The 23,219-nt window shown below is 34.0% G+C and overlaps 3 protein-coding genes across 3 annotated transcripts; all 3 read left to right on the forward strand.

The window, feature by feature from the left end:
* Window positions 1-56: 56 nt before the first annotated feature.
* LOAG_00841 (symplekin) lies at window positions 57-9,674 on the forward strand. Its single transcript, XM_020445565.1, has 27 exons — window positions 57-168; window positions 377-452; window positions 627-701; window positions 1,001-1,134; window positions 1,221-1,314; window positions 1,666-1,808; window positions 1,897-1,960; window positions 2,081-2,303; window positions 2,530-2,702; window positions 2,871-2,966; window positions 3,482-3,658; window positions 3,767-3,941; window positions 4,227-4,324; window positions 4,445-4,568; window positions 4,840-5,026; window positions 5,161-5,289; window positions 5,382-5,463; window positions 5,572-5,741; window positions 5,831-6,053; window positions 6,445-6,580; window positions 6,706-6,806; window positions 7,013-7,106; window positions 7,196-7,297; window positions 7,582-7,840; window positions 8,322-8,492; window positions 9,090-9,130; window positions 9,561-9,674. The coding sequence occupies exons 2-25, from the start codon at window positions 423-425 to the stop codon at window positions 8,329-8,331; spliced, it is 3,099 nt and encodes a 1,032-aa protein (XP_020303988.1). The 5' UTR covers window positions 57-168; window positions 377-422; the 3' UTR covers window positions 8,332-8,492; window positions 9,090-9,130; window positions 9,561-9,674.
* Window positions 9,675-10,103: 429 nt separating this feature from the next.
* On the forward strand, window positions 10,104-12,723 carry LOAG_16490 (hypothetical protein). The gene is made up of 6 exons (XM_020449142.1): window positions 10,104-10,374; window positions 10,970-11,082; window positions 11,291-11,389; window positions 11,497-11,682; window positions 11,840-11,982; window positions 12,454-12,723. The coding sequence occupies exons 1-6, from the start codon at window positions 10,173-10,175 to the stop codon at window positions 12,686-12,688; spliced, it is 978 nt and encodes a 325-aa protein (XP_020307402.1). The 5' UTR covers window positions 10,104-10,172; the 3' UTR covers window positions 12,689-12,723.
* Window positions 12,724-13,805: 1,082 nt separating this feature from the next.
* Window positions 13,806-22,821, forward strand: LOAG_00844 (hypothetical protein; the record flags this gene model as incomplete). The annotated part of the gene is made up of 24 exons (XM_003136384.2): window positions 13,806-14,066; window positions 14,427-14,713; window positions 15,630-15,824; window positions 16,140-16,265; window positions 16,361-16,472; window positions 16,602-16,735; window positions 16,898-17,120; window positions 17,201-17,403; window positions 17,525-17,682; window positions 17,986-18,139; window positions 18,431-18,608; window positions 18,679-18,751; window positions 18,846-18,984; window positions 19,177-19,282; window positions 19,377-19,471; window positions 19,726-19,861; window positions 20,017-20,196; window positions 20,371-20,498; window positions 20,852-21,050; window positions 21,474-21,532; window positions 21,665-21,780; window positions 22,001-22,124; window positions 22,227-22,332; window positions 22,669-22,821. 24 exons carry the CDS (start codon window positions 13,806-13,808, stop codon window positions 22,819-22,821), a joined length of 3,645 nt encoding a protein of 1,214 aa, XP_003136432.2.
* Between the last annotated feature and the right edge of the window lie 398 nt (window positions 22,822-23,219).

Genomic DNA, 23,219 nt, shown 5'->3' on the forward strand with positions numbered 1-23,219 from the left:
AACTTCCCACAAACCCTTTCGGTTTGGGTGTAAATCGCCAAAAACTAGTAAACAAACGAAAAGTACGGCTGGTTGACTGGAGAAGCCAAGGGATGGATTCGTGGGTCTTTTTCTATGCTGATCTTAAGCTTGGATGTTTAGAAAAGTAGCAGAAAAGAGTTTAGAAAAGTATGTTTAGAAAAATATCTATTTCTCCGCTTATCTATCGAGAAGTTTAGAGATTACATTCGCATGCATTTCATGTGTCCTTCTTCATCTTTGCTTCTTCGTCCTAGTTTGTACTTCTGAACAAAGATCTGAAAGAAATGAATGTGAAAATGACTGCCTTACTATTAGAGTTCATTAGTCAGATATGCACAGATGTGTAATGATTTAGAGGAAGGAGCTGATTGCGAAGAAAATATCGTGGGAATACAGTAACAATGACGGATAGTGAGAATACAAGCGAAGAGGTTAGTTTATTCCAGCACTATTTCATTATAGACTCTTTTTCACCCTCACTCCCAGACAAGTTTCTGTTGCGTTGAAAGTTTAGACTACACCTCATAAGTATTCATCAACATTATTCCAAAAAAAAGTCTGCATCATTGAAAAGAGATTAAAATTCGGATTACAATTACTTTCAGATTGGAAATGAAATACACGAAGCGCATCAGTCCTCTGGCAAATCAGTGGACATTCGCATTAAGCATCTCTATAGAGTATTTCTTTTTAACCCAAATCTTATGAAGACGAGGGGAGTACGAATAAGCTGTGAAAAAAAGTGGGAGCTAGGAATATTGAGGCTGCCTTGAATTTAGTTTCGTTAGGCTGTAGCAGTTGAAAAGTATGAAACAAAATTAATAGTTAATTAGGGTTTCATTATACTTAGTTTAAATCAAACTATCGAAAACTAGTAATTAAGATAACATTGGATTAAATTTTCGAATCCATCTCAAATAATTTCGCGCACTTCACTAAGAGCACTTTATTTATATTCTAATTTTGCGAATATTTGTAGGCTCAAGAGTTGCTGTTACATAGAGATAAAAGCAGTTCTCTTCTTGATAATTTCCTCGATGAAATGCTCGAATTCGTAGTGGAAAATGACTCGAAAATGCGTTGCTTCGTTGCATCCTTTATCGAAAAAGCTTGGTATGTTAAAAGTTTCTGCTTGTAATCCGAAATATTTCACAGTTTCTGCGGACAACTTTCTCGATGTAACTTTTATTCAATTGCAGTAAAAAGGACTGTGAAGTGATGAAAAAAGCTGTTGTCTCGCTTTCATATCTTATTCAGGCTGCTGGCGTGGGAACGGTTTCCGTTATTAAAAAGGTGAAATTTTAGCTGTGGATTTTACTGATAAATCAATCCCATAAATAAAGCAACTTGTATTAACACCAGATCAGTCTAGAAACATTTTAATAGCGCACGTCACCTTACTTTTTATAAACTTCTTAATGTTGCTGAATAGAGACTCTGTAATAGCAGTGACTTAATTCAAATATATAAAGTTGTTCGAAGCATTACTTACACTTAAATTTATTATTCTGTAACAAGATTATTGGATTTTCAGTTCCTTTGAGTTGACTTTCTAATTTTCTTTGAAAATCGCAAGAATTGTCATTGAAATATGCTCATATGCTGTGTTTCAAGGTAAACAAGGTAAAGTGTGCTTATTTTAAGGTAATCACAGTATGCTCACAATTATATCCATTAATTTTAAAATGGGCAGCTGGATCACGCAGTGTTGAGGTTGCGCGATGTTGGGAAGCTTTTTCGGTGCTGAAAGGGCGTATCATGCAGCACATCGATTCTGATAATGAAGGGTTTGCTTTTTATTTTATATGCTGATTTGCAGTTTTACTTAATTTTCTCTTTTCGATTTTGCATGCCATAAATACTTCTGATTTTCAGCATACGCACCCAAACTATTAGATTTTTGGAAGCCGTGATCCTTGCGCAAACACTGCGAACGGAGGTAAACTGATTTTCGAATCATTATTTTTTCCTTAATTTCGTTAAACTTGGATATTTTAACATCAAAATCTTGAAATATACTTTCACACGCAACACTGTTATAATTTACTGGTTTATCCAGGAAAGTGAAAAAGGTCGTGGTGATAATATGTGCTTAAATGAAATTGGCCGCGACCATCGATTTATCTCATATCGTAAAATGGAAAGTGAAGCGACGTTAAATTTTAATTCGTTGCTTGATCATACTTCTTCGGCTCATATATCTTCGCTCAATTTGTTAACGTGTTTGACTTGTATCTGCAATATCGCTCAACAGCGTCCGCAATTTATGCAGAGGGTTGTTGGTATGGGTTTCGAAACTTATTATATTCACTCATATATTTTATCTTAAAAATTTCTATTTTTATCTCATTTCCATTTTTTTTTTTTTTTTGGTCTACCAAATGTCTTTTAAATGTCCTAAGGTTTTCCTTTTATTCGGGTGAGATGAAGAACTGCTATTTACATTTTTATTAATTGCTTTAAATTCTTTTTGATCCGAATCAAGTTAATCTAATGTTGAAAGTTCAGGAGCTCTGGAAGCTTTGCACGTCAATCTTCCTCCAACTCTGGCAACGAGTCAAGTGAAAAGTGTGCGTAAGGAATTAAAAATGCATCTTTTACGCCTTCTGCGACATCCCAGTAGTATACCATTTCATCCAAGAATAATGATACTGTTGACAGATTTAGGAGCTGCGCAGTCGGTAATTTCAAATTTATTTTAAAGAATATTATCATTAGATAAAGCTATTTTCAAAAATTCAAGCTAGAGTCAAAATTTGATAAAATAAGCAATGCCGAAAATAAATGCCACAATGAAATATTATCTTATTAACTTCTTCCGACGACTTTAATTTCGCCATGATTTTCAGGAAGTTTTACGCGCATTACCATCTGCGAGTGAACAGCGTAAAAAATCTCATCGAAATAATGAAAGCAGTGATGAACCGGAAACAAAAAGAATGAAAGTGAGGTTTCCACAGATGTAGTTACTGTTATACATGCAGCATTATTTGACTTTATATGCAAATATGCAACGTTGACATTATTCATTTTTTTACTTGTGATAATAAGTTATACAAAATATATTGTTGAAAAATTAAAAAGAAAAAATTGAAAAATATTTTGTTGAAAATACAAAAGCCTGGAATTGAGTATTAATTTAGTACTTCCCAATCGCGCGTGGACCTGTGGTGGTCCAGGAGCACTTAAATTTGCATGCAAGGATTATTGAAAAATTGTGTTCCTTTTTTTATATTATAATGTTATTCGAAGTTCACTGAGAGTAGCATTATAATATGAAAAGTTTTAATTAAAGTATATTTTCAAAATGACAGAACTTATTGTTTTTGAACTTGGTGGCCCATGCTACAAATGAAAAGATCTTGTCAAGAAAAGGTTGGGAACCACTAATTTGCACTAATATTATTGACATAAATTTTTTTGAATATTTTCATTTCAATTACTTGTGTGATTTTTTAAGGGTGTCGAGGAAATTCCAGCAGTCGCTGAAAAAGAGGATGATGAAGACGAAGACGAGGCTGGTCCAAGCGTGTCTATGGAAAAAAGTCAGACTCAGTCTGCTGTTGATATTACTGCCCAATTTGTCTACGAACGATTGAAACCAAAACTGGTTACAAACTTGGTTCTTACATCCCTTGTGAGTTAATTATATTATTAGCAGATTTTGCTGCAAATCGTATGTTGGTCAATGAACTCTGCTTAATTAAAATGGAATCTCTTTTCAAGATTAAATTTGCGCTTTCAGGTGACACTTCCAGACGAAATGCCTGCAGCTTTCCAGTCATCGTACACCCCTATTGCTGCAGCTGGCACAGAAAGTCAGATTCGGCACTTGTCACGTATGATTGCAACACAGTTAACTAGTATGGAGTTAGGTCCAGGAGTCGAGAAAATTCGAACAGAAAGACAACAGTTTATCGGTTATTTACTTAGATTTATAATCAATAACGCCGAAATAATGTGAATAAGTGATGGGGAATTGAATATTGCTTACAAATTTATTACCGAATTAATGTATGTAATCATTTTTATTTTAGTGGAAGTGGGTTAATACTTCATTCATTGATACTCCATTTCCGTTTCCATTTTAATTTTGATACTTCATACTCCATTTGATACTCCATACTCCATGTTGATGCTCCATTTCTGCATACTCCATTCATGTCTGATATCTCTTAAAGAACTAATAAACAAACCTTATTTAGCTCGTCAAACCGGAAGAATGGAAGGTGCCGTCATTCTGCCGACTCCGTCGCATCAATTTACCTCTGTGCAGCAAAATCAAACGCAGCAATCTGAATCTGTACTGCCAGCAGTTTGTTTAAAAATGATTGCCGTGAAATGTCATCACTTTGCTGATCATCACTTTGCATTCTGTTCAAATTGCTGGTTTGCTGCAAGTTAAACAAATTTTTTTTTTCAGGTTTTATCAGCAAAGACTAAACCGAAGATTCAATTTGGACTGCTTTCTATTACGAAAGAGTTAGATCGAGAGCAATCACTGAAACTTATTCTCCTTGCATTTAAGCGGATATTGGCTAACGAAAGTTTGTGGTTTCTTGTCTTCATTGGTTTAGTTTTTTTCAGTTAAAAATTGTCAGTGGATATCGATTTCCTAAAATTAGTCTGCATTGCTAACAGTTATTCAAAATGTGTAGAGAAGACCACCAAACCAAAGCTTGGCAAATTTTATACTATATTTTATATCTACGTATTCCGTGCAGATTACATCTACATTAAATTGTTTATTCATTTATTTATTCTAAATTTTGTTCAAACTTTTACTTTTGCATTTTGAGCTGTATGAAATACTTTTAGAAAGGGCAATCCAAGGTGGTGTAGGTGTTGCTCAACAGAAACTATTGGTGAGGCTTGTAACTCGTTTCAATCATGATTCGTGTGCTGAATTTGAAGATCTGCTTATGAATTTTATCGTGCAGGAACAAAAATCACGAACTGAGCTGGCATTACTATGGATAGCAGAACTTTATGCGCAGTTTCAAGGGTACTATTGTTGACAATTTTCGGAATCGTAAAAATGCGTTTATATTTGCACATTCTATGCGGAATTTATCTGCACTAACCTGTTTCTTAGTTTGTAAATGTAACAAAAAAAAAGAAACGAGTTTAATTATTCAGATATTCCTTATGCCGTACTTCTTATGCTACGGAAGAATATCGTGGTGAATCGCTGCGTTACAAACGTTATGATGCAGTTTTGTGCAATTTGTTGAAGACATTATTTGAGCGGGGAGAGCACAAAGAAACGTAATATTTTTCTCCAAATTCCGCTCATTTCTTTTGAATTATAAAGACACAGATCCTATTGTGTTTGCAAATTTAATTTTGTTCTTTTATAGTCTTTTCCATAAAATCTTACTGGAAGCACCTCTGCTAACACCGCAATCTCTCGTATGGTTACGAACTGCTTGCCTTGATTCGGTAAGTGTGAATTTTTCATTCCTTATCAGCAAAAGTCTTGCTAACGAAAGTTTTTAATAATTCACTAGGAAACTCAGTGGTCTTTTCTTTTTGAAATGGATTCTGCAGGTATTTGGGGCATTTGGAATGACAACTTTACGTGAATTAATTTTAACCCGAGCAAGGCAACGAAATGAATTGCTCTGTATACTTTTGGACTTCTCATACAGTGACAGAGCTGATGTCCGTACACAAAGTATTGAAACAGCAAAGGAACTATATCAAATCGATTACGTCAGGCAAGTATTTCTTTGTCTTTGTTAAAATTTACAATTACGGTTTGTTGAATTTCCGAGAAATTTCCAGAATATGAAGTTTTTTTTTCCAGAGGTGATGTCAGGGAATATTTAATCTCTTCAATAAATTGTTGCACAAAATCAGTTCCGCCATCGCAACTTTATGCTTATGAAAAAGAAAGTGTCAAATCTTTGTGGAACGACGCAGCAATACGCATTACTTTGAACTTATTTCTCTCCATTCTTCCTCTTGACCATTCATTGATACACACTCTGGCTGCTGTTTATGCGAAATCTTCAAATGATATAAAACGGGTAAAGCTAAAGTTTTTATCAAAATAATTTTTACTGTTCCTTTGTTTTCATGTGGTTTTACTGTTTATTAACATTTATTGCATGGAGCAAGAAGGGAGCATGGAAATGCACCCTGAGAACAGGATTAGTTTAAAGATTTTTTAAAACATTTTTGGTGACTTCAAATTTTTTTAGAAAAAGAAAAAGATAAGCATAAGATCTCCTCTCTCGCTTCGGTGATTAATGGTGACACCGTGAATGGATAATCGATCGTTTTGATATATTACTTTTTTGCTTGAAATTTCGTGACCTTTTTGAAGTTTGAAGTCATTGGAATATTTTGTTCGGAAGGTATACTGAGTTTTTATAAGATTTTATTGCTTTGAAAGAAGAAATCCGTATATGTTTGCAGGTTACGCTGCGCACGATTGATAGTGCCATAAAGTCGATGGGTGCAGCAAGCGAGCATTTATTGGAAATGATTGAAAATTGTCCACAAGGAGCTGAAACATTTGCTGCCAGAATAGTACATCTTCTTACTGAAAGAAGTACATTTTTTGCAATTTGTTTGTTTGTTGATGGATCTTACGATTCTACGAAACTTTTGTTTCAAACTAACGACTGTGCGGAATCTATTATAATTCCGAAGAAATTAATTTACTCTCTGTTATAGATCCTCCAACTCAGGATCTTGTAAATAGGATAACTGCGCTGTATGAACAAGGAAGAACCGATGTTCGCTCAATGATACCGGTTTTGAGCGGTCTCGATAAGGTTGTCGATCTATTATGATTTAAATGTGGTTTGTTGGTATAGGATATTCATAGTCTCGCAAAAACAGAAGGTGGCATTTATTCTCATTTTACAAGATCTGACGAGGAAAATTGGAAATATGACTTAGAAGATTCTGTATTTATCATGTTTGTGAATTCTTATTGATTCACCGAGTTATATGTGCTACTCAGCATAATGATTTTCAGGATCAAATATTAAGCATTTTGCCCAAGTTCGTTGTAACTCCAGTCAATCAGAAATCAGTACCTGTTGTATTCAACAAACTCTTGGCAGGAAGGAGTAAGTCAAAGTTAGAATTAGTTCGAGGCTGTAGTTAAGATTATGTTAAATTACCATCATTGTTAATTCTTTTGATCAGTAAATTCCAGATATCAAAACCGGCCTTCATCCGATGGGTGCGGGTGAACTACTTATGGCGCTGCACAAAATCCATGTCGAAAATAAAGAGGAAAATAATTTATTGTTGCAGAGTTAGTTCTTACTTATGCTGGGCAGTCACAGAGTCTTTCGTTTGAGATGTGGTAGTTATTTAGTTTGTATTTGTTGCAGATGGACGAGATGATGAAAACTGGTGGGATGATATTTTTGGTGATAGTTGGTTGAATTTTAGTTTTTTTTTTGAAAAATTTTATCTTACTAACTGCTTTTTTTGCCATTATCTATAGAATTTCTCTCTATTTAGTATGGGATGCAGGAGTGTAAATTATATCACATGGGGAAAAATTATTTTTGTTCCACTGTAATGCATTTTCAGATATCGATGTTTTATTAACACAACTGACGGCATCAAAGGATGCTATTGGTTCAGCAATTGATCAGCTTTGTGATGATGGAATCTTCTCAGAAACATTATTTTACACTGTTACACGCTCACATAAAATTTTCCCCGCTTTGGGTGGCTTCATTTCAAATGTATTGGTGAAAATTGCAAATAAAAACCATGGAAGAACGATCCAGATTTATGGCCCCATTTTGTACGCTGTGCTGTTGCAAATGCTCCACATTCCTACTTTGTTAGTTATTTCTTAAAAAATCACTCAATAATTTCAGAAAAATTATTGTGCAATAAGACGATCCATCTATATTTCCAAGCTTTTTTTGCAAAGGATAAAAAGTATTTTCACTAGTTAAAATGAAATTTAGATTAAGTAGTGGAGTACGGTTTTAAAATTCTAGGTGTTGTTTTGCTCATCTGTTCCGAAATATAATCTTATTATTGATGCAATAAATCGCAAAAAATGTCCTGACTCCTTGGGATGTGCAATAAGAAATAATGTAATTTAGTAATTTATAGTAATTGAAGTTGAAATTTGTAATTGCAACAAGTGGTAAGCATAATTTGGTTCGTACTTTGGTAAGCAAATTCAGATATTTACATATTTGGGGAATTTGGCGGTAATTATAAAATCATCGATGCTTCTCCTGATTTTAAAATTTTGCATTCTTATGCCTTAAAATTTGGTCTATTATCAAGGAGCTAATTTTAAATTTTAGGCAATACTAACAGGTTTAACACATAACGAATTTGATGAGTTGTTGCAACAGTCACGAAAAGAAGGTAATGATGTACTGGGATCATTACGAGAATATGTCCCATCATTATCGGCGCATCAACAGAAAAAAATTGATCATCATGTTCGAGAAATCATTATGGAATATCGACCAGTGAGCTTGTTTTTGATTCTTCCTTAATTTGACGATTTTTCTAAATGAAAATGACTTTTTCTATATAAAGGTATGAATTTATTAATGGATAGTTGGTGGTCGGCAGTTTTTGCTACCGGATTTGCATAGCAGCTTGTGGTGTCCGTGATAAATAAACATCAGTTTGAGAAATTTACGTATAACGAGAGTTATTTTACCGAAATTTGTCCCAGACATAATGATGTCTATCACAAACTGTATCGACATTGTTTTTTCGCTTCATTTTTTTTTCACTGCTTAGTCCTTGACAATGAGCTTCATTATCTTCATCCAGAATCATTACAATACCCTTAAGTAGGTAAAAAAGAGGGAACTATAATCCTCTCTTTCTTCACCGAATTTTTTTGAAGAAATGTAGGAGACTTTTGAACTCTGTGACAGACATCATTTTTTATTCAGAAAAACGTGAATTGAACTTCATAAATTATATGATTATAAATGATGTGGTGCTACATTTTTGGAAAAAGCTTTTATGAGGAAATCAACCAATTATTATTATAGCATTAATCATACAGCTTTATTCGAATGAAAGGGCAGAAACATCTGTTATTTTTTCAGCCATCATTGCAAGAAGACCAAGGATGTGTCCAGAGGTAAAGGTGAGGAATAGAAAAAATATAACTGTTTTAATGACAAGCTGTTTATTTCTTTTTACGCTACTTTTGAACTTTTAGTAGATATATTTTTTGTTACGAGAAAACATTTGTTAAATAAATAAACTTCATAAATTAAGTTACTATAAATAATGTGATTCTATATATCTGAGAAAAAATTTCCGACAAATGAATTTAAGCTATCTGATAAGTGAATAGAAAAGGATGATTCTTATTTCATGCTTCATTCTAATGAAAAGGTGAATAAGTATTTCGTTTACCTTGACGACAGGTTTGATTATGTACGACTACTACATTTCCTTATCTTTTTGTCTCATTAATGGATTTCTCAGAAAGGAGGAAAATCTACCATGCTTTTAAATCTTATATGAAATGTTGCTTTTAGTTTGCTTGTCTTTCAAACTGCTTTTTTTAGTACAGATCGGAAAACAAGGAGGATGTCCAAGGATCTCAGATGATATTATTCATTATTATATTGTTTTCTTTTTGTTCGAAGTTCATAATTGAGGAAAACAATAAATTATCGTACAAATGTTACAAGCATCTACAAATGTTATCCGTAAATGCGTTGCAATTTACTGTGAATGATTTACATGAGGTGCTTGCGCGTCAGCTTTTTTCTTTGTTTAGTGGCATTTAGCAATGAAATCAGAAGTGCAGAGAGCTTTGTTCAATATAGTTAAAGATCATAGCAGTGATGTAGGGCAGATTAATTCATATAAAAGCGGGTAAAGACTATATTTTTTCGTAGAGGTAATGGACCGCAATTCCGTAATTAGCATTGGTCTCACAGACTAAAAGATATGTGAGAGAATGTCTGTTCAGAGTACAATTTTCAGTTGTATAATGGGGGTGTTACGAAAACAGTAGAGTTTATGAGCTATATGTACGTTTAAGGCTGGTTTAATTGATACAAAATGCACACTAAATAATCTTGCTACTAATTCCCGGGACATGTAGACATATAGTACGACATACGTGAGTTCATATATGTACGTATACGTGAGTCGGTATTGTGAAGTTAAAAATGAGAAGTGAGAGTCACGGTGAGCTGTCAAAAACAATGGGAAAGCCGATTCCATTATTTGTTCATTACGGTTTCGCTGGTGGTGTTTCGTGTTCTGCAATTGTCTCCGTAAATGATGAACCCCATTTGGCAGTTGGCACTACAAATGGGAAATGCACTCTATATTCACCCAGAACTCATTTACGCACTTCCACAGTTTACGGTTAGTTTTGATTTTTAATAAACCACAGTATTACTAGTCAGCTATGACGTATACTTCTTCGACATTAATAGTAAATTTCACTGTTCTCCTTTGAAGCACTTTGGTAAGCATTGGATGACAGAATTACTTGGAGGTAAAATCCATTAGAATCATAAGGTATTGATGAAATGTTAGTATTGCACTGTACTGGATTTCTTTCTTATGTATAGTTAAGCATCTATGTAGAAATGTTTCCACATTATTTAAAATTCTAATGGCAAGCAGATACTAGTTCCAATTAGATGATTAAAAATTAACGAGTAGTTATAAGCGATGTGTAAATTTGAGTACGTATTTCTGAAATATATTTCTGATCCGACGTCACCGAATACAGACACAGGCATTCCCCACCGGACGAATTTTAAAATTTCATACTCGATAGGAGATTAGTCGGTTTTTAACACATTTTTTGTTGCAGCATATGAATTGTTTTTTTTTCTCGGCTCGAGTAATTTACCTCGAATTATTTAACTGATAAGAACTTGGAAGAATTCGGAATGTATGATTGATTATGTTTCCTGATGTATATTGATTATTTTCCTGATATATATTTCAGTTGACTCGAATGGCAGGTCAATAGTAGCAGTAGGACAATTTATCAAAGACTGCGTATTTGTGCATATTCGTGCTTATGCAATTGTACTGTTAGCGGTGAATAAGGCTTCAAAGGTTAAGACTTCTCATTATCGTTTGTTTATATACAAATCATGGTAGAAAGAAGTATTGGATCATTTAGGACAACAGCCGCCTTTTCTGGCGAAACAAGGCTACATACTAAATGCAGCCGAGCACATATGTTCCTGAATTAATTATACCAGCAGTTAATTATTTTAAAAACATTCTTCGTAGGACTCATCTCATCTATTTTATTATTTAGATATTAAGCTTTTGTTCCACAAGGACAATACAAACAGAATTTTATGGTTTTTGTGGTGCATTTTGCCATGCATCTCAGTTATTTTGTCCGTTACTACAGGTACTTCTAATCCAGTTCTGTTTCGTTCTTTTTGTAACTTCAGTTCTCATTTCCTTTTCATATTTCATTTTTCTTTTTTTTTTTTTTTCCAATATATTTACCTTGAGACTGGCAAATGTTTGATCGGCGTTTTCACCAACACAACAGAGCAGATGTCTCGAGTCTGGTTTCCTGATGATAACGCTAGCACTCTTATGGCGTGCTCTATATCTGATAATGGATATTTGGCTTGTGGTTTCGAAACAGGAGAAATAAAAGTTGTAAACGTTGAAGATTTCAGTGTTATAGATAAGGTATGTAGTAAATTTGAGTTAACTAACTTCTATTCACTTTCCGAGTAATCAATTTGTCGGCGATTTCTAAAGTGATTTTGTTGATTCAAAATATTTGGAGATTAATTTTTTTTTCAAGTAATTCCTGTTAATTAAGTAACTCCTGTTAATTATTTAGAGAAAACTTTTTCCCGAACCTATTCTTGCCTGTGCATCATTTGTCAACAAATTAGCTGTATCGTCCGTTAAGTCGCCTTTGATATTAGTAAATGTGAGGATGAATGAAATCACTGTTGAAAAGGAAATTTTGTTCCCACAAAAGTAAGTTTTTGATGCAATATAAGTTTGGGTGTATAGTTATTCAGTGGAATACTTATTTTGTGCACACACTATGAAGTACTTGCAATAGCTGGGATAATTGTCTAATTGCACTTAAATAAAGCAATATATCTTGAATGAATGTGCTGAAAGTTTGAATATGTAAGCCGTATGTTAGTTTAATAATGTCTTCATAATTTGTAGTTATATCCCTTATTGCTGAACTTTTGCATCACTTTTGCAAACAAACACTTCCTGTCATTGATCTGAGTTTCAAGTGTATGGAATAAAATTAGGTGATTGACAAGATATGTCGAATTTAAAATTTAAAACTTTAAGAATTTTTAGTTTAAAACTTTCAGAATATTTTAGTGAGAGCACTTTAAAATTCTCAAAGATTAGGTTGTTTGTTAAAATAGTGCTCGGCATATTTTTGTCGCAAATATTCGTTCTTTATAACAAAATTTACTGCAGAGCTGGTGGCTGCTCTTCTCTAACCTTTTCAAATTGCGGCAAGGAACTTGTTTCTGGATACTGGAATGGAACGGTGCGTATAAATTCCGTGAAAACAGGGACGATACGAGCCGTTCTAGATTTTCACTCTGAAACTATCAGTTGTTTATTCTGGACTAAAATTGATAGTCAACGTTTATTGTTTGTTTGTTCAAAGGATGCGAAATTATCAATATGGAATTTATACAACGATTAAGTTATTAAAACAAATTCTGTTTTATTGCAATCCGAAATATATTTTCATATTTTTCAAATATATTTATTTTAAACAGAACAGATAATCTGTGACAAACATTATGCTTCATATAACAAAACAGCGACTTAATAGATAAGTTGTTATTGAAATGCTTTTGGTTGGCTTGTACATTGTAGACAGTAGATTCTGTTAGCATAGAATCCTGCTACAGGTATGGTAATTTAGATATTAATAAAAAAAGCTGAAGCATTTGTCAAAAGCATTTATTGCATTTATCAGAAGCAAAATCAGAGTAATTTCTAATGAAGTAAGAAATCCAGCCAATCGGTAATGGATTTCAAACAGAAGTTAATCACCAATGATTTCAAGATATTATTTTTCGCAATCAGTAAAGAATAACAATACTTCCACTTTATCCCTCATTAGGACTTTATTCTCCTTAACATCAGTTACTTTCAGTTGAAAATCACTCGGATAAATATCCCTTTCCAAATAATATAATTGTAAACGGGGAAGTCTTTGTTATGTCTCAAAAGTGCAGATTCTTAGTGAACATTCAATCACTTGACGTGAAATAGCATGGATAATTAATTAATGAAATGTGCTGACATTCAGATCGGTAATAAAATATGAAGACAGAAAAAAGGAAGGAGAGAGAAAGAGGAATTTATTTTGTTAGTTGGACAATATCAATCACGGGCTAAATGCAATTTGTATTGGGAAATGGATAAGCAACTGGTGAAAAGCTTCAATTTTATTTTTTACGAAGTAGCGTACAGCCTTTGTTGAGTTTGCAATTTTTCATTGCTCCGAGTAGTGAGGGTGGGTTTTTGGAGTTGGTACAAATTTTGAAGAATTCCAAAAAACCCTAAAATTTGGGAGTAGTTTTACATTTCTGAGAAATACGAATGTTTAATAGCTGGATAATGGTAAATCTTGATCACAATGATCCTTCAATACTAGAAGTAGCAAACTAGCCAAGTATAAGGTATGAATAAGTTAAGCCATTCTATTGCACAACCTTATTTCCAGGGCTTGAATGGCAGATGTATTGGTGTAAGTAACTTCTGCTCACTCTTCCGCGATTCCCTTTGTCAAAAAAGCTGTTCTCACATCAATGTCTTGGTTATCTTTTGCTTCATTCCTGGTGCTATTGATAAACGGTAAAGCAGTAGAGGATCATTGTCCAGAGAGATGCCTATGCTACAAAGGATTGATTGATTGCCATCGGCAGTCATTGCTTGCCGTACCTCGACATTTACCACCAAATACTACTGTATTAGATCTGCGAAATAATCGCTTGATGAAGATTTCCAAGAACGACTTCAAGAATTTGGAGAAATTAGAACTTTTATTGATTTCATGGAATCGGATTCATGTTTTTGAAAAGGCATTTCTTAATAAAATTATTTGTTGATTTCATTTTCAGAACAAAAATTTTAGCCTTTTCGAATTTCAACATTTTTGCAAAATCTTTAAATTTGGGAATAGTTTTACATTTCTCATAAATGCGAATGTTTGGTAGCTGGATGATGGTAAACCTTGATCACAATGAATTCTTTCAATACTAGAAGCAGCAAACTAGCCAAGTACAAAATTACTGTTAAAATTTTGATTTAACTTTTAACAAGCAAAAAAGTTTAACTACCATATAGAAGTGATTCAAGATGCAGTGATTTAACTCGTTGTTTCCCCAGACTGAAGTTCTATATTTTCAACTATTGTAACTATTATTCAGGAGACATTGGATGGAACTTTGAAGCTTAGAAAGTTATTGTTGACAGGGAACCGTTTGGAATCAATTCCAATGTTCAGTTCCCGCTATCTCACCAATCTTCATCACATCGATTTATCAATTAACAGTATTAGTTACATTGAGCAGCAGCTGTTATGGAATGTGCCAAATCTTCAAGTGTTAAATTTAGCCGATAATGCTATTCAGACACTCCCAAAACACTTTTTTGACTATTCAAAGAGGCTCAAAACACTCATTCTAAGCGATAATCCACTGAACTGCGATTGCAGGTATAGATTACTTCATTATTGCATGGTTGAAGTTAATTAATGAGAATTAAAGGATTAATTAATAAAGGACGGAAGAACACTAATATTCCTCAATAATTTAGATTTATTTCCGAAGCCAAATCATCCTTCAAATCGTTGGGAAGAGCAAAAAGAAAGTTGATATTTAAGATCTAAAAACCGTTGCTATTTCTTTAGAATTTGCATGGAATGGTACTACAATTTTTGTTGCGAAACTTTTGGAAATTTATGTATGGGTACTGTAGAATATGAGTTGACGAAGGTTTATTGATAGAGAAGAAGTACTATACGTTACATAAGATTTTTCAGAAATATTAAAATCAGAAAAATTGGAACCGATTGACCCCAGATTGTCTTGAGATTCTTTACAATGCCACATTAACCGAACATTGACCCTTTACAATATGCTGGCATTGCAATAAACTTGATTACTAATATGAGCTGATTTACAACATCAGTACGTTACAGCACATTCATTTATGAATATCTATATTTTCTTTCATCATGGAACTTCACATTTGTTCACGACAATTTTTAGAAATTAATATCTTATACTGCGTTGTTTGAGTGTAATAGCGTTTTCTCTCCGGAATATATTTTTGGCGCATATATGTTTCTAACCATTACCGCTCTCTCGTCTCGAAGCCGCGTTTCATGGAAATTTCTTACAATATCCTTAATATAAATGTCACCCCAGAACAATAATTGGAGAAGTTTTTTTCCAAATGTTTTCAGCAAACGGATCAGAGAGACGTAATTTTACTTCTCATATACTCTGAATGTGTTGTTTAATGTCAACGCATCCAATAAGCCCAAAATAGTTTTAACTCTGGTTATACCTGCTCAAGAAGTGGATCGAGCATACTATATGTAAATATAGTAATTGTTATCATTATAGGTGGTTACCAATAGCTGACTTTATCAGTCAACGATGCAGTATGTCACCGATGTGTCACAATCCGGATACACTTCGTCGACGACGATTCTCATCACTCAAAAATAACGATCTACAATGCTTCGGAGTAAAACTGGCAGATAATAACCGTAGTGCTAAATGTGAAGTTGACGAAGCACCAATTACTTTCATCTACAAGTAATTTTCTCAAAATCTTAGTGCACTTCCGTATCTCTCTCTCCCTTCCTCTCTCATCATCCATTGTTCTTCGGGAATGTTGACCGTTAAACTTTCTCAAACGTTAAAGAAAATAAAGATAACGAGAAATGTTCGAGGAGAAATTTTTCCTTTCCGGAAAAGATAGTGATAGAGTCTCAGTATGGATGCGAGTTATAAAATGCAAGAAAAAAAGATGATTTTTCTGGAAGGTTGTCAGTTTAAAATGCACTTCGAAAAGACCACGAGTATAAGTTTATTCATATCTGTCGGATTGAATGCTACAATAACTTAAAGAAGAGAAAAATTGGATAATGATACGAAAGGGATCAAAATACTACCAAATGGTATAATTTCGTTAAATTCTGATGTTTCATTGGGTGAATTGCAATGCGCCATCGATTACAATACAACTTTCATACGGTAGGTTTTTTTAAATGCAATTTTTTCCTTCAATTTTGCCGGCGCCTTTCTCCTTTCCCTAAATTTAACATTTCATTTTCAAGAATAAATTGTAGCAAATCTCGTCTTCCACGTCAGATTCTTGATGCTCCTTCTGCACCGAAATTTACCCTGAAACCGAAAGACCGTTCATATCGTGAAGGAACCACTGTTCGGCTTGACTGTGAGGTTCTTTTTCTTCATCGATTTCCTTTGAGTTCGAGATGGATTTTAGAAATCAAGAGAAATTTCTTCTAATGATCTTCAGTTCCTGATGATCGAATATAAATAAAATCTTCGGTATATAAAATATTACAGGTAACTGGTAAGCCTCGACCCTTTATAACCTGGTATTTTAATGGCAAAAAGTTAAAAAGATCTCGGAAGTATGAAATGAATCTTGAGCAGACCAGTTTGAACATTCATCCCTTCTTGGAAAGAGATGTTGGAAAGTGAGTTTTTTGAATTTTTAATTCGAAATTGTGATGTTGACAAAAATTAGACCTCGAATATGGTAAAATATTGGGTCTCTGAGAAAAATAAAAAGTTGCGCCTTTTCAAACTGACTAATGCGTTAGAATTATAACGTATTCTAACGTTGGGGAACTATTCAGATATACTTGCATTGCGGAGAATGCATATGGACGAATTGAAACTTCAGCTGAAGCTCATCTTGTTTCCAGCTCGCCACCTGTTATTACAGAAAGTCCAGAAGATCAGAAAGTATTAGCGGGTTCAACCGTAACGTTTCGTTGCCGAGCTGACGGTGAACCTCATCCATTTATTACATGGTTTCTCAATGGTGGTGAAATATCAGTATTGAAAGGACATTTTCGCGTAAATAACTTCAATACATTTATCGAACTTTCAACCTTGCTCTTTTGCTCTTTCCAGACAACACCAATTTCTAGATTTAGGTATCAGATGATGAAATGGAATTGACCATTTCGCGAGTTACGAAACGTGATGAGGGTGTGTATTCATGTATGGCCGGTAATACAGTTGGTTCGATGATTGCTGAAGCTCGTTTACTGATTGATCAGAATCGAATTCAAGATAAACCAATGAATGATCATTTTATCCATGATATATTCCAGCAAGCATCGCAGAACGTTGATAGGTTTGCTTAAAATTGAAAATAATTTGATTTTAATTATAAAAATCCAATAGATTATGGTAGTTAAGAAATATGCGTGGTTTTCCAATATATGCTAGAAATTTATTTCAAAGTTTGATTTTAGTGCTATCGAACAAACACGTGAAAAACTGTCAAAAATAACTGACCCACGTGAGCTTTTGCGATGGTTTCAGTTTTCATTTCCTCAAGCAATAGAACTTAGTCGTGCACGAGAAATATATGAGGAAAGCATACGTCTTATCCAGAAGCATGTCGAAAAAGGTATATTACATTTATATTTTTCATCCGGTCAACACTTCGGGATTTAGGAGCTTCAAATTTCATGCGGAATTGCTCTGATATAAAGCAATCATAGATTTCTTTGTTGTAAAAAAGATATTAACCACATCAAAACTAGGAGACCTCACTTTACAGTTTCAAAGTCATCTGACCAGACATTTAAGAACCAACTTTCTGCAATTTTACTAAATGAGACTTCGAAGGTTTCAGGATTACGAATTACGAGTTGTTTGAAAAGTTAGAGATAGGTTTGATATGTTAAATACGAAACTTTAAACTATCTAGGTCTGACATTGCCTCTCAGTGAACTTCCATCGAACATTTCATATGACTCTGTTCTTGCCAAATCTCATGTTGACATGCTAGTGCAACTAGCTGGTTGCTCGCGAGCGCAAACTCAAGATCCTTGCGATGATCAGTGCTTCCACTCACGTTACAGGTTCCGGTTCATTTCATTATTTCTAGTTAGGAAGGCTGAAATTCCTTCAGATCCGTACTTTTTCATCGATTCTGCAAAGCTTGATACAGTCAGATTTCATCCTCTGCTCTTTGTTGAGTGTATCTTTTTTCCAGTTTTCCGAGGGTTTATTTGAATCGGCTTTCCAAAAAATTCCTTTCGCCGCCACTTACACCCTTTTAAATAAAGCTCTCTTTAATACACCATTCAGAGTTGGCACTTTAAACGACACACTTTTAATTAATAAAAATTTTGAGTGTTAGAAAATTTTAGAACTTATGATGGGCAGTGCAACAATGAAATCCACATTATGTGGGGTGCAAGTCAAACGCATTTCCGACGCTTATTACCGCCAATATATGAAAATGGTTTCAATACGCCAGTTGGATGGAATCCGGACAAGTTATATTTCGGTTATCGCAAGCCTAATGCACGCAGCGTATCCAATAAGGTTGCTCACATGCAGGTCTAAAGGAATTGCATACGAGACGAAGAACTGTATTAATGTAATTGTATTTCAGCTTCTTGGAACTGACCATATCACTCCGCACAAAACTTATTCGGCAATGTTAATGCAGTGGGGACAATTTATTGGTAATTATAAAGGAATTAATTTTTAAATCAGGAATTCGGATCTAAAAATTTAGCTGATTTAAACAATTTCGACAAACTTACAAAAAAAATTCAGATCATGATTTGGACTTTATTGCAACGGCAGTTAGTCGTCAAGCATTTGCTACGGGTGCCATTTGTAATCGGACCTGCGAACAGCTCAACCCGTGTTTCAATATACCGCTGACACATGATGATCCACGAATGCTTGCGAAGTTTATCGAAAGCAAATTATCATAAAAAAAATGAGATGGATTAAATTTTCCTTATAACTCTTAGTAGTCCCATAAATCGATAAGATTTGAGCGAACCATATCTCGCTAATAGCGATGTTTCGCAATATAAGCCAAGTAACAATTCAATTTGATCCTGTTTTCACATTATGTCCCATTAAAATCTTTTTGCAGTCCGCAATATCCGTGTATTGAATTCGAACGTTCGAGTGCAGTATGTGGTTCCGGTGAAACGTCACTCATTTATCGTCATGTTACTTATCGTGAACAAATGAACACTGTAAGTTCCCCATTTTTTTTTTTTCTTTAACTATTCAGGAGCAACGAAACCGTTGATGGAGAGTTTCATCATCGCCAGTAGCAAAACATTGCAGATTACAAGCTACATTGATGCTTCGGGGATATACGGCAGCACAGAAGAAGATGCGTACGATTTGCGTGATTTGAGTCCGGATCGAGGTTTATTGAGGTAGTAGATGTAATATTCTGATATTACCTTATTGCTTTCGCTTTCTTTTGAAATATTTCGATTATTTTTATTTGGTCAAAATTGGAAATCTAAAATATCTTAAGCTACTTGAAATAGAATCAGCGAAGGAATACATAATCGAATTTTATAAATATACATATCTTCTTGTTCATTAAAATGCCATTTTTCCGATTTCTTTTCATTTTGAAGAGGATTTTTCTAATTAATTTCTTTCATACAAAAAGCATAAACAGATATGATATGGTGTCATCAACGAATAAGCCTTACCTGCCATTTGAACGCGATTCATCAGTTGATTGTCGACGAAATAGGACTTTGGATTATCCAGTGCGATGTTTTCTGGCTGGAGATTTTAGAGCTAATGAACAGGTTAGAGAAAATAACTCATTAATGCACAAATTTAGTAATTGAAATAATTAGGTTTACCCCGTTTGCCTAGAAAGGGAATCAATTCTTTTTAATTATTGTTAAATATTAAAATCTCCAAATTTTAGTTTATTTACCATAAAATTGTTTCTTTGCAGCTAGGATTAACGACTATGCATACAATTTTCATGCGAGAGCATAACAGACTGGCAGTCCAAATTGCCAACTTAAATCCTAATCTCGACGGTGAAACGGTTTTTCATGAAACTCGAAAAATTGTTGGCGCCGAATTGCAACATATCACATTTCACTATTGGTTGCCAAAAGTCCTCGGAGAAGTTTGTTTTCTAACATGCCAGTTTGAATATAAATCAAATCGAAATTTAATTTTATTTGGAAAGATAAGATATGATGCTATCATAACTGCAAATGAAAGTAAACTACTGCCAAATTCTGATATTCCCGGATTAATTATCGCCAAAAGACTATATTAACAAACTTTGACATTCTAGAAGCAATTTGATAAGTTGATTGGTGCATATAAAGAATATCAGCCATTACTGGATGCTACTATATCAAACGCTTTTGCGACAGCAGCATTTCGCTTTGGGCATACATTAATCAATCCGGTCCTTTATAGGTATGCATAACTTTAATGTTTTCGTTACTTTTTTTGAAACATCATATTTCCATCAAGTTGAAATATAAATTGTTAGACCGGAATTTTCATTTTACTTGACTAAAATTGAAATGAATTCATATAATTCCGTTTTAAATAATGTTCAAACAATTAAGCAGTTATTCATACATGCCTGAAAGGATGACACGATGATGTAATCACTTTTGAAGAACTTGGAAATAATGAAATTCATAAGCATGCGTTAGGCATGAATAAAATAACAAACGTTTACGTCGTTCGCAGCAATGTGATATTTTCATTCTGCAAATAATGTTTAAATTTTTCACTTTCCAAATTTCGTATTTATGTTTCAGACTTGACGAAAACTTAGCATCAATTAAAGAAGGACATATACCTTTGAAAGATGCATTCTTTGCACCGGAAATTTTATTGTCAACGGGAAGTGTTGATCCATATCTGCGTGGGTTGTTTGCCACACCGATGAAAAAGCCACTATCGAATGAGTTACTGAATGATGAACTCACTGAGAATCTATTCAATAGAGCGCATGAAGTGAGCATAATTTTCTTACAGCCTGACTGGAGCTAATGCCTGAAGCGGTGTTTCTAAGCTAACTTTGAAATCTTGAATACATCGCAGTTATTTTATAAAGCGTGTGTGAATTAGTGTAAAAATGCATAGTAAAGGTGAACTGGTCTCCTTCATCCAGTGACTTGTATTTTTTAAATTTCTTTGATAACAGGAATGAAGCAAATAAAATGAAGCTAAAGTTGAACAGTCTCAACTTTCTGGTAGAAACTCAGTACAACTAATTTCTAAATAGTTATAGGATTTGTCATCCGTTTGTCTCGACAACACTAATGATAAATCCTGTTAATTTGTTGAAATTATGAACAATAGGTCGAGGAAGTGTGTGAATTTTGGTAGGCACTGATGTTTGGAAAATTTTCGTTTTCGTAACACGTTCTATCTTAGGTATCACTGGATTTGGCTGCGATTAATATACAACGAGGTCGTGATCACGCTCTTCCTGGGTAAGGAGGAACCTCATTTTATCTAAGTGGAATTCCGCAAAATTTGCGCTTTCGAATTATGTTTAGAATGACCTGTTTTAACGTGGTATGCCTAATATCATATGAAAAGGCCTTTCATGTTTCTCTTTTTAGGTATGTTGAATTCAGGAGATGGTGTAACCTATCAGCAGTAGAAAATTGGGACGATTTGAAGAATATAATACCACGCGAAGTCATTTACAAGTTGAAAAATTTATATGGTCATCCAGGTTGGAGCTTTTCATTCCTATGGTTATATAAAAAAAAAAAGAAAAGAAAGAACTATTACTTATGGTTCCCTTTTAATAAAAGGGAGCAAACTTCTAAGTTTCATATGAATTCTTCTAAAGATTTGTTGATAATCTGTTCTAAAGATTTATTTGATTGTTAATGAAGTGATCGATAGTGCGGCTAATCAAAAAAAGACGTTTCTCTATCTGTACTTATCAGGTAATATCGACTTGTTCGCTGGTGGTATTGCAGAAGAACGACTCGATGGAGCATTAGTTGGTCCAACATTTTCATGTATCATTGCTGAACAGTTCAGACGCGTACGTGATGGTGATAGATTTTGGTTTGTTGAATTTTTAAGTGGATTTTAATTTTAGCGGTGCATTTTCGATTTTATTATTTAATTTTACTACTAAAGTGCAAACTAATGAGGTACAGCTTTTAGGTACGAAAAAGAGGGTGTATTCAACAAAGCTCAAAGGGATGAGATAAAAAAGGTATCATTGGCTCGAATTATTTGTGATAATGCTGATAATATCACTAATGTACAAGTAAGCACTATACGTTATGTTAATTTCGTATGAACTTCAGTCATGTTGCTTATTTGTTTGTCGTTGACCTGCAGTTGCACATTGCAGTATGCAAGACTCTAGGGCTGACGGATCCTGAATTGTATCAGTTGGCTGTTCAAGGCAAGTGAAGCGCAGTATTTCCATTCATCCGCATTAGGTTATGGAGTGAAGCCTGATTTTATGGCTCCGATAACTGATATCTAATCATAATCCTTATTAGAATGTACTTATCGTAAAGTAGTAAAATGGGATAAGTAGTAACTACATTCTAAGAATTCCTCCACTTTCCCTGTTTATTCGACTTTCCTTTTTCAGAATGACGTTTTCGTATTCGTCGGCAGACATCTTCAATCCTACAACTCTTGTGCAGATATCCAAAAATTGGATTTAAAACCATGGCAGTTTTGTTGTTATCATTTGTGTCCGATAGGACGCAATCGATACAGAAGAATATATAGGCTACGGTAAGTCACTTTTCCCAAACATACGAATTCTTGAACCTCGAACCAAAATTCTCAATTCCTGGATGTAAACTCGCATGCATTTTCTTGATGGCACACTGCAGTTAGAATTTCTTTCTTGAAAGATGTATTTTGCTTAGTATCATTTTTTTTTGTAGGAAGCGTGATATTAATCAGTGGAATTATTACAAAAACCCGACACAACTTACTGGCCGGTCAAGGATCTAGAAGGCGTTGCGTTGCAGTGTTATTGACAGTTGTTACTGGATACATGAGAAATATTCCCTCAATTTCTTGAAACTTTGATAGAACAATGTTTCAGCGATAATATACAATAAATTCGCCAAAATCTGCGTTCTATTAACAAAAAAAATCTAAAACACCCAATAATTTCTCCCCACCAGA

This window comes from Loa loa, assembly GCF_000183805.2.
Source record: "Loa loa unplaced genomic scaffold supercont3.5, whole genome shotgun sequence".
Lineage (NCBI taxonomy): Eukaryota > Metazoa > Nematoda > Chromadorea > Rhabditida > Onchocercidae > Loa > Loa loa.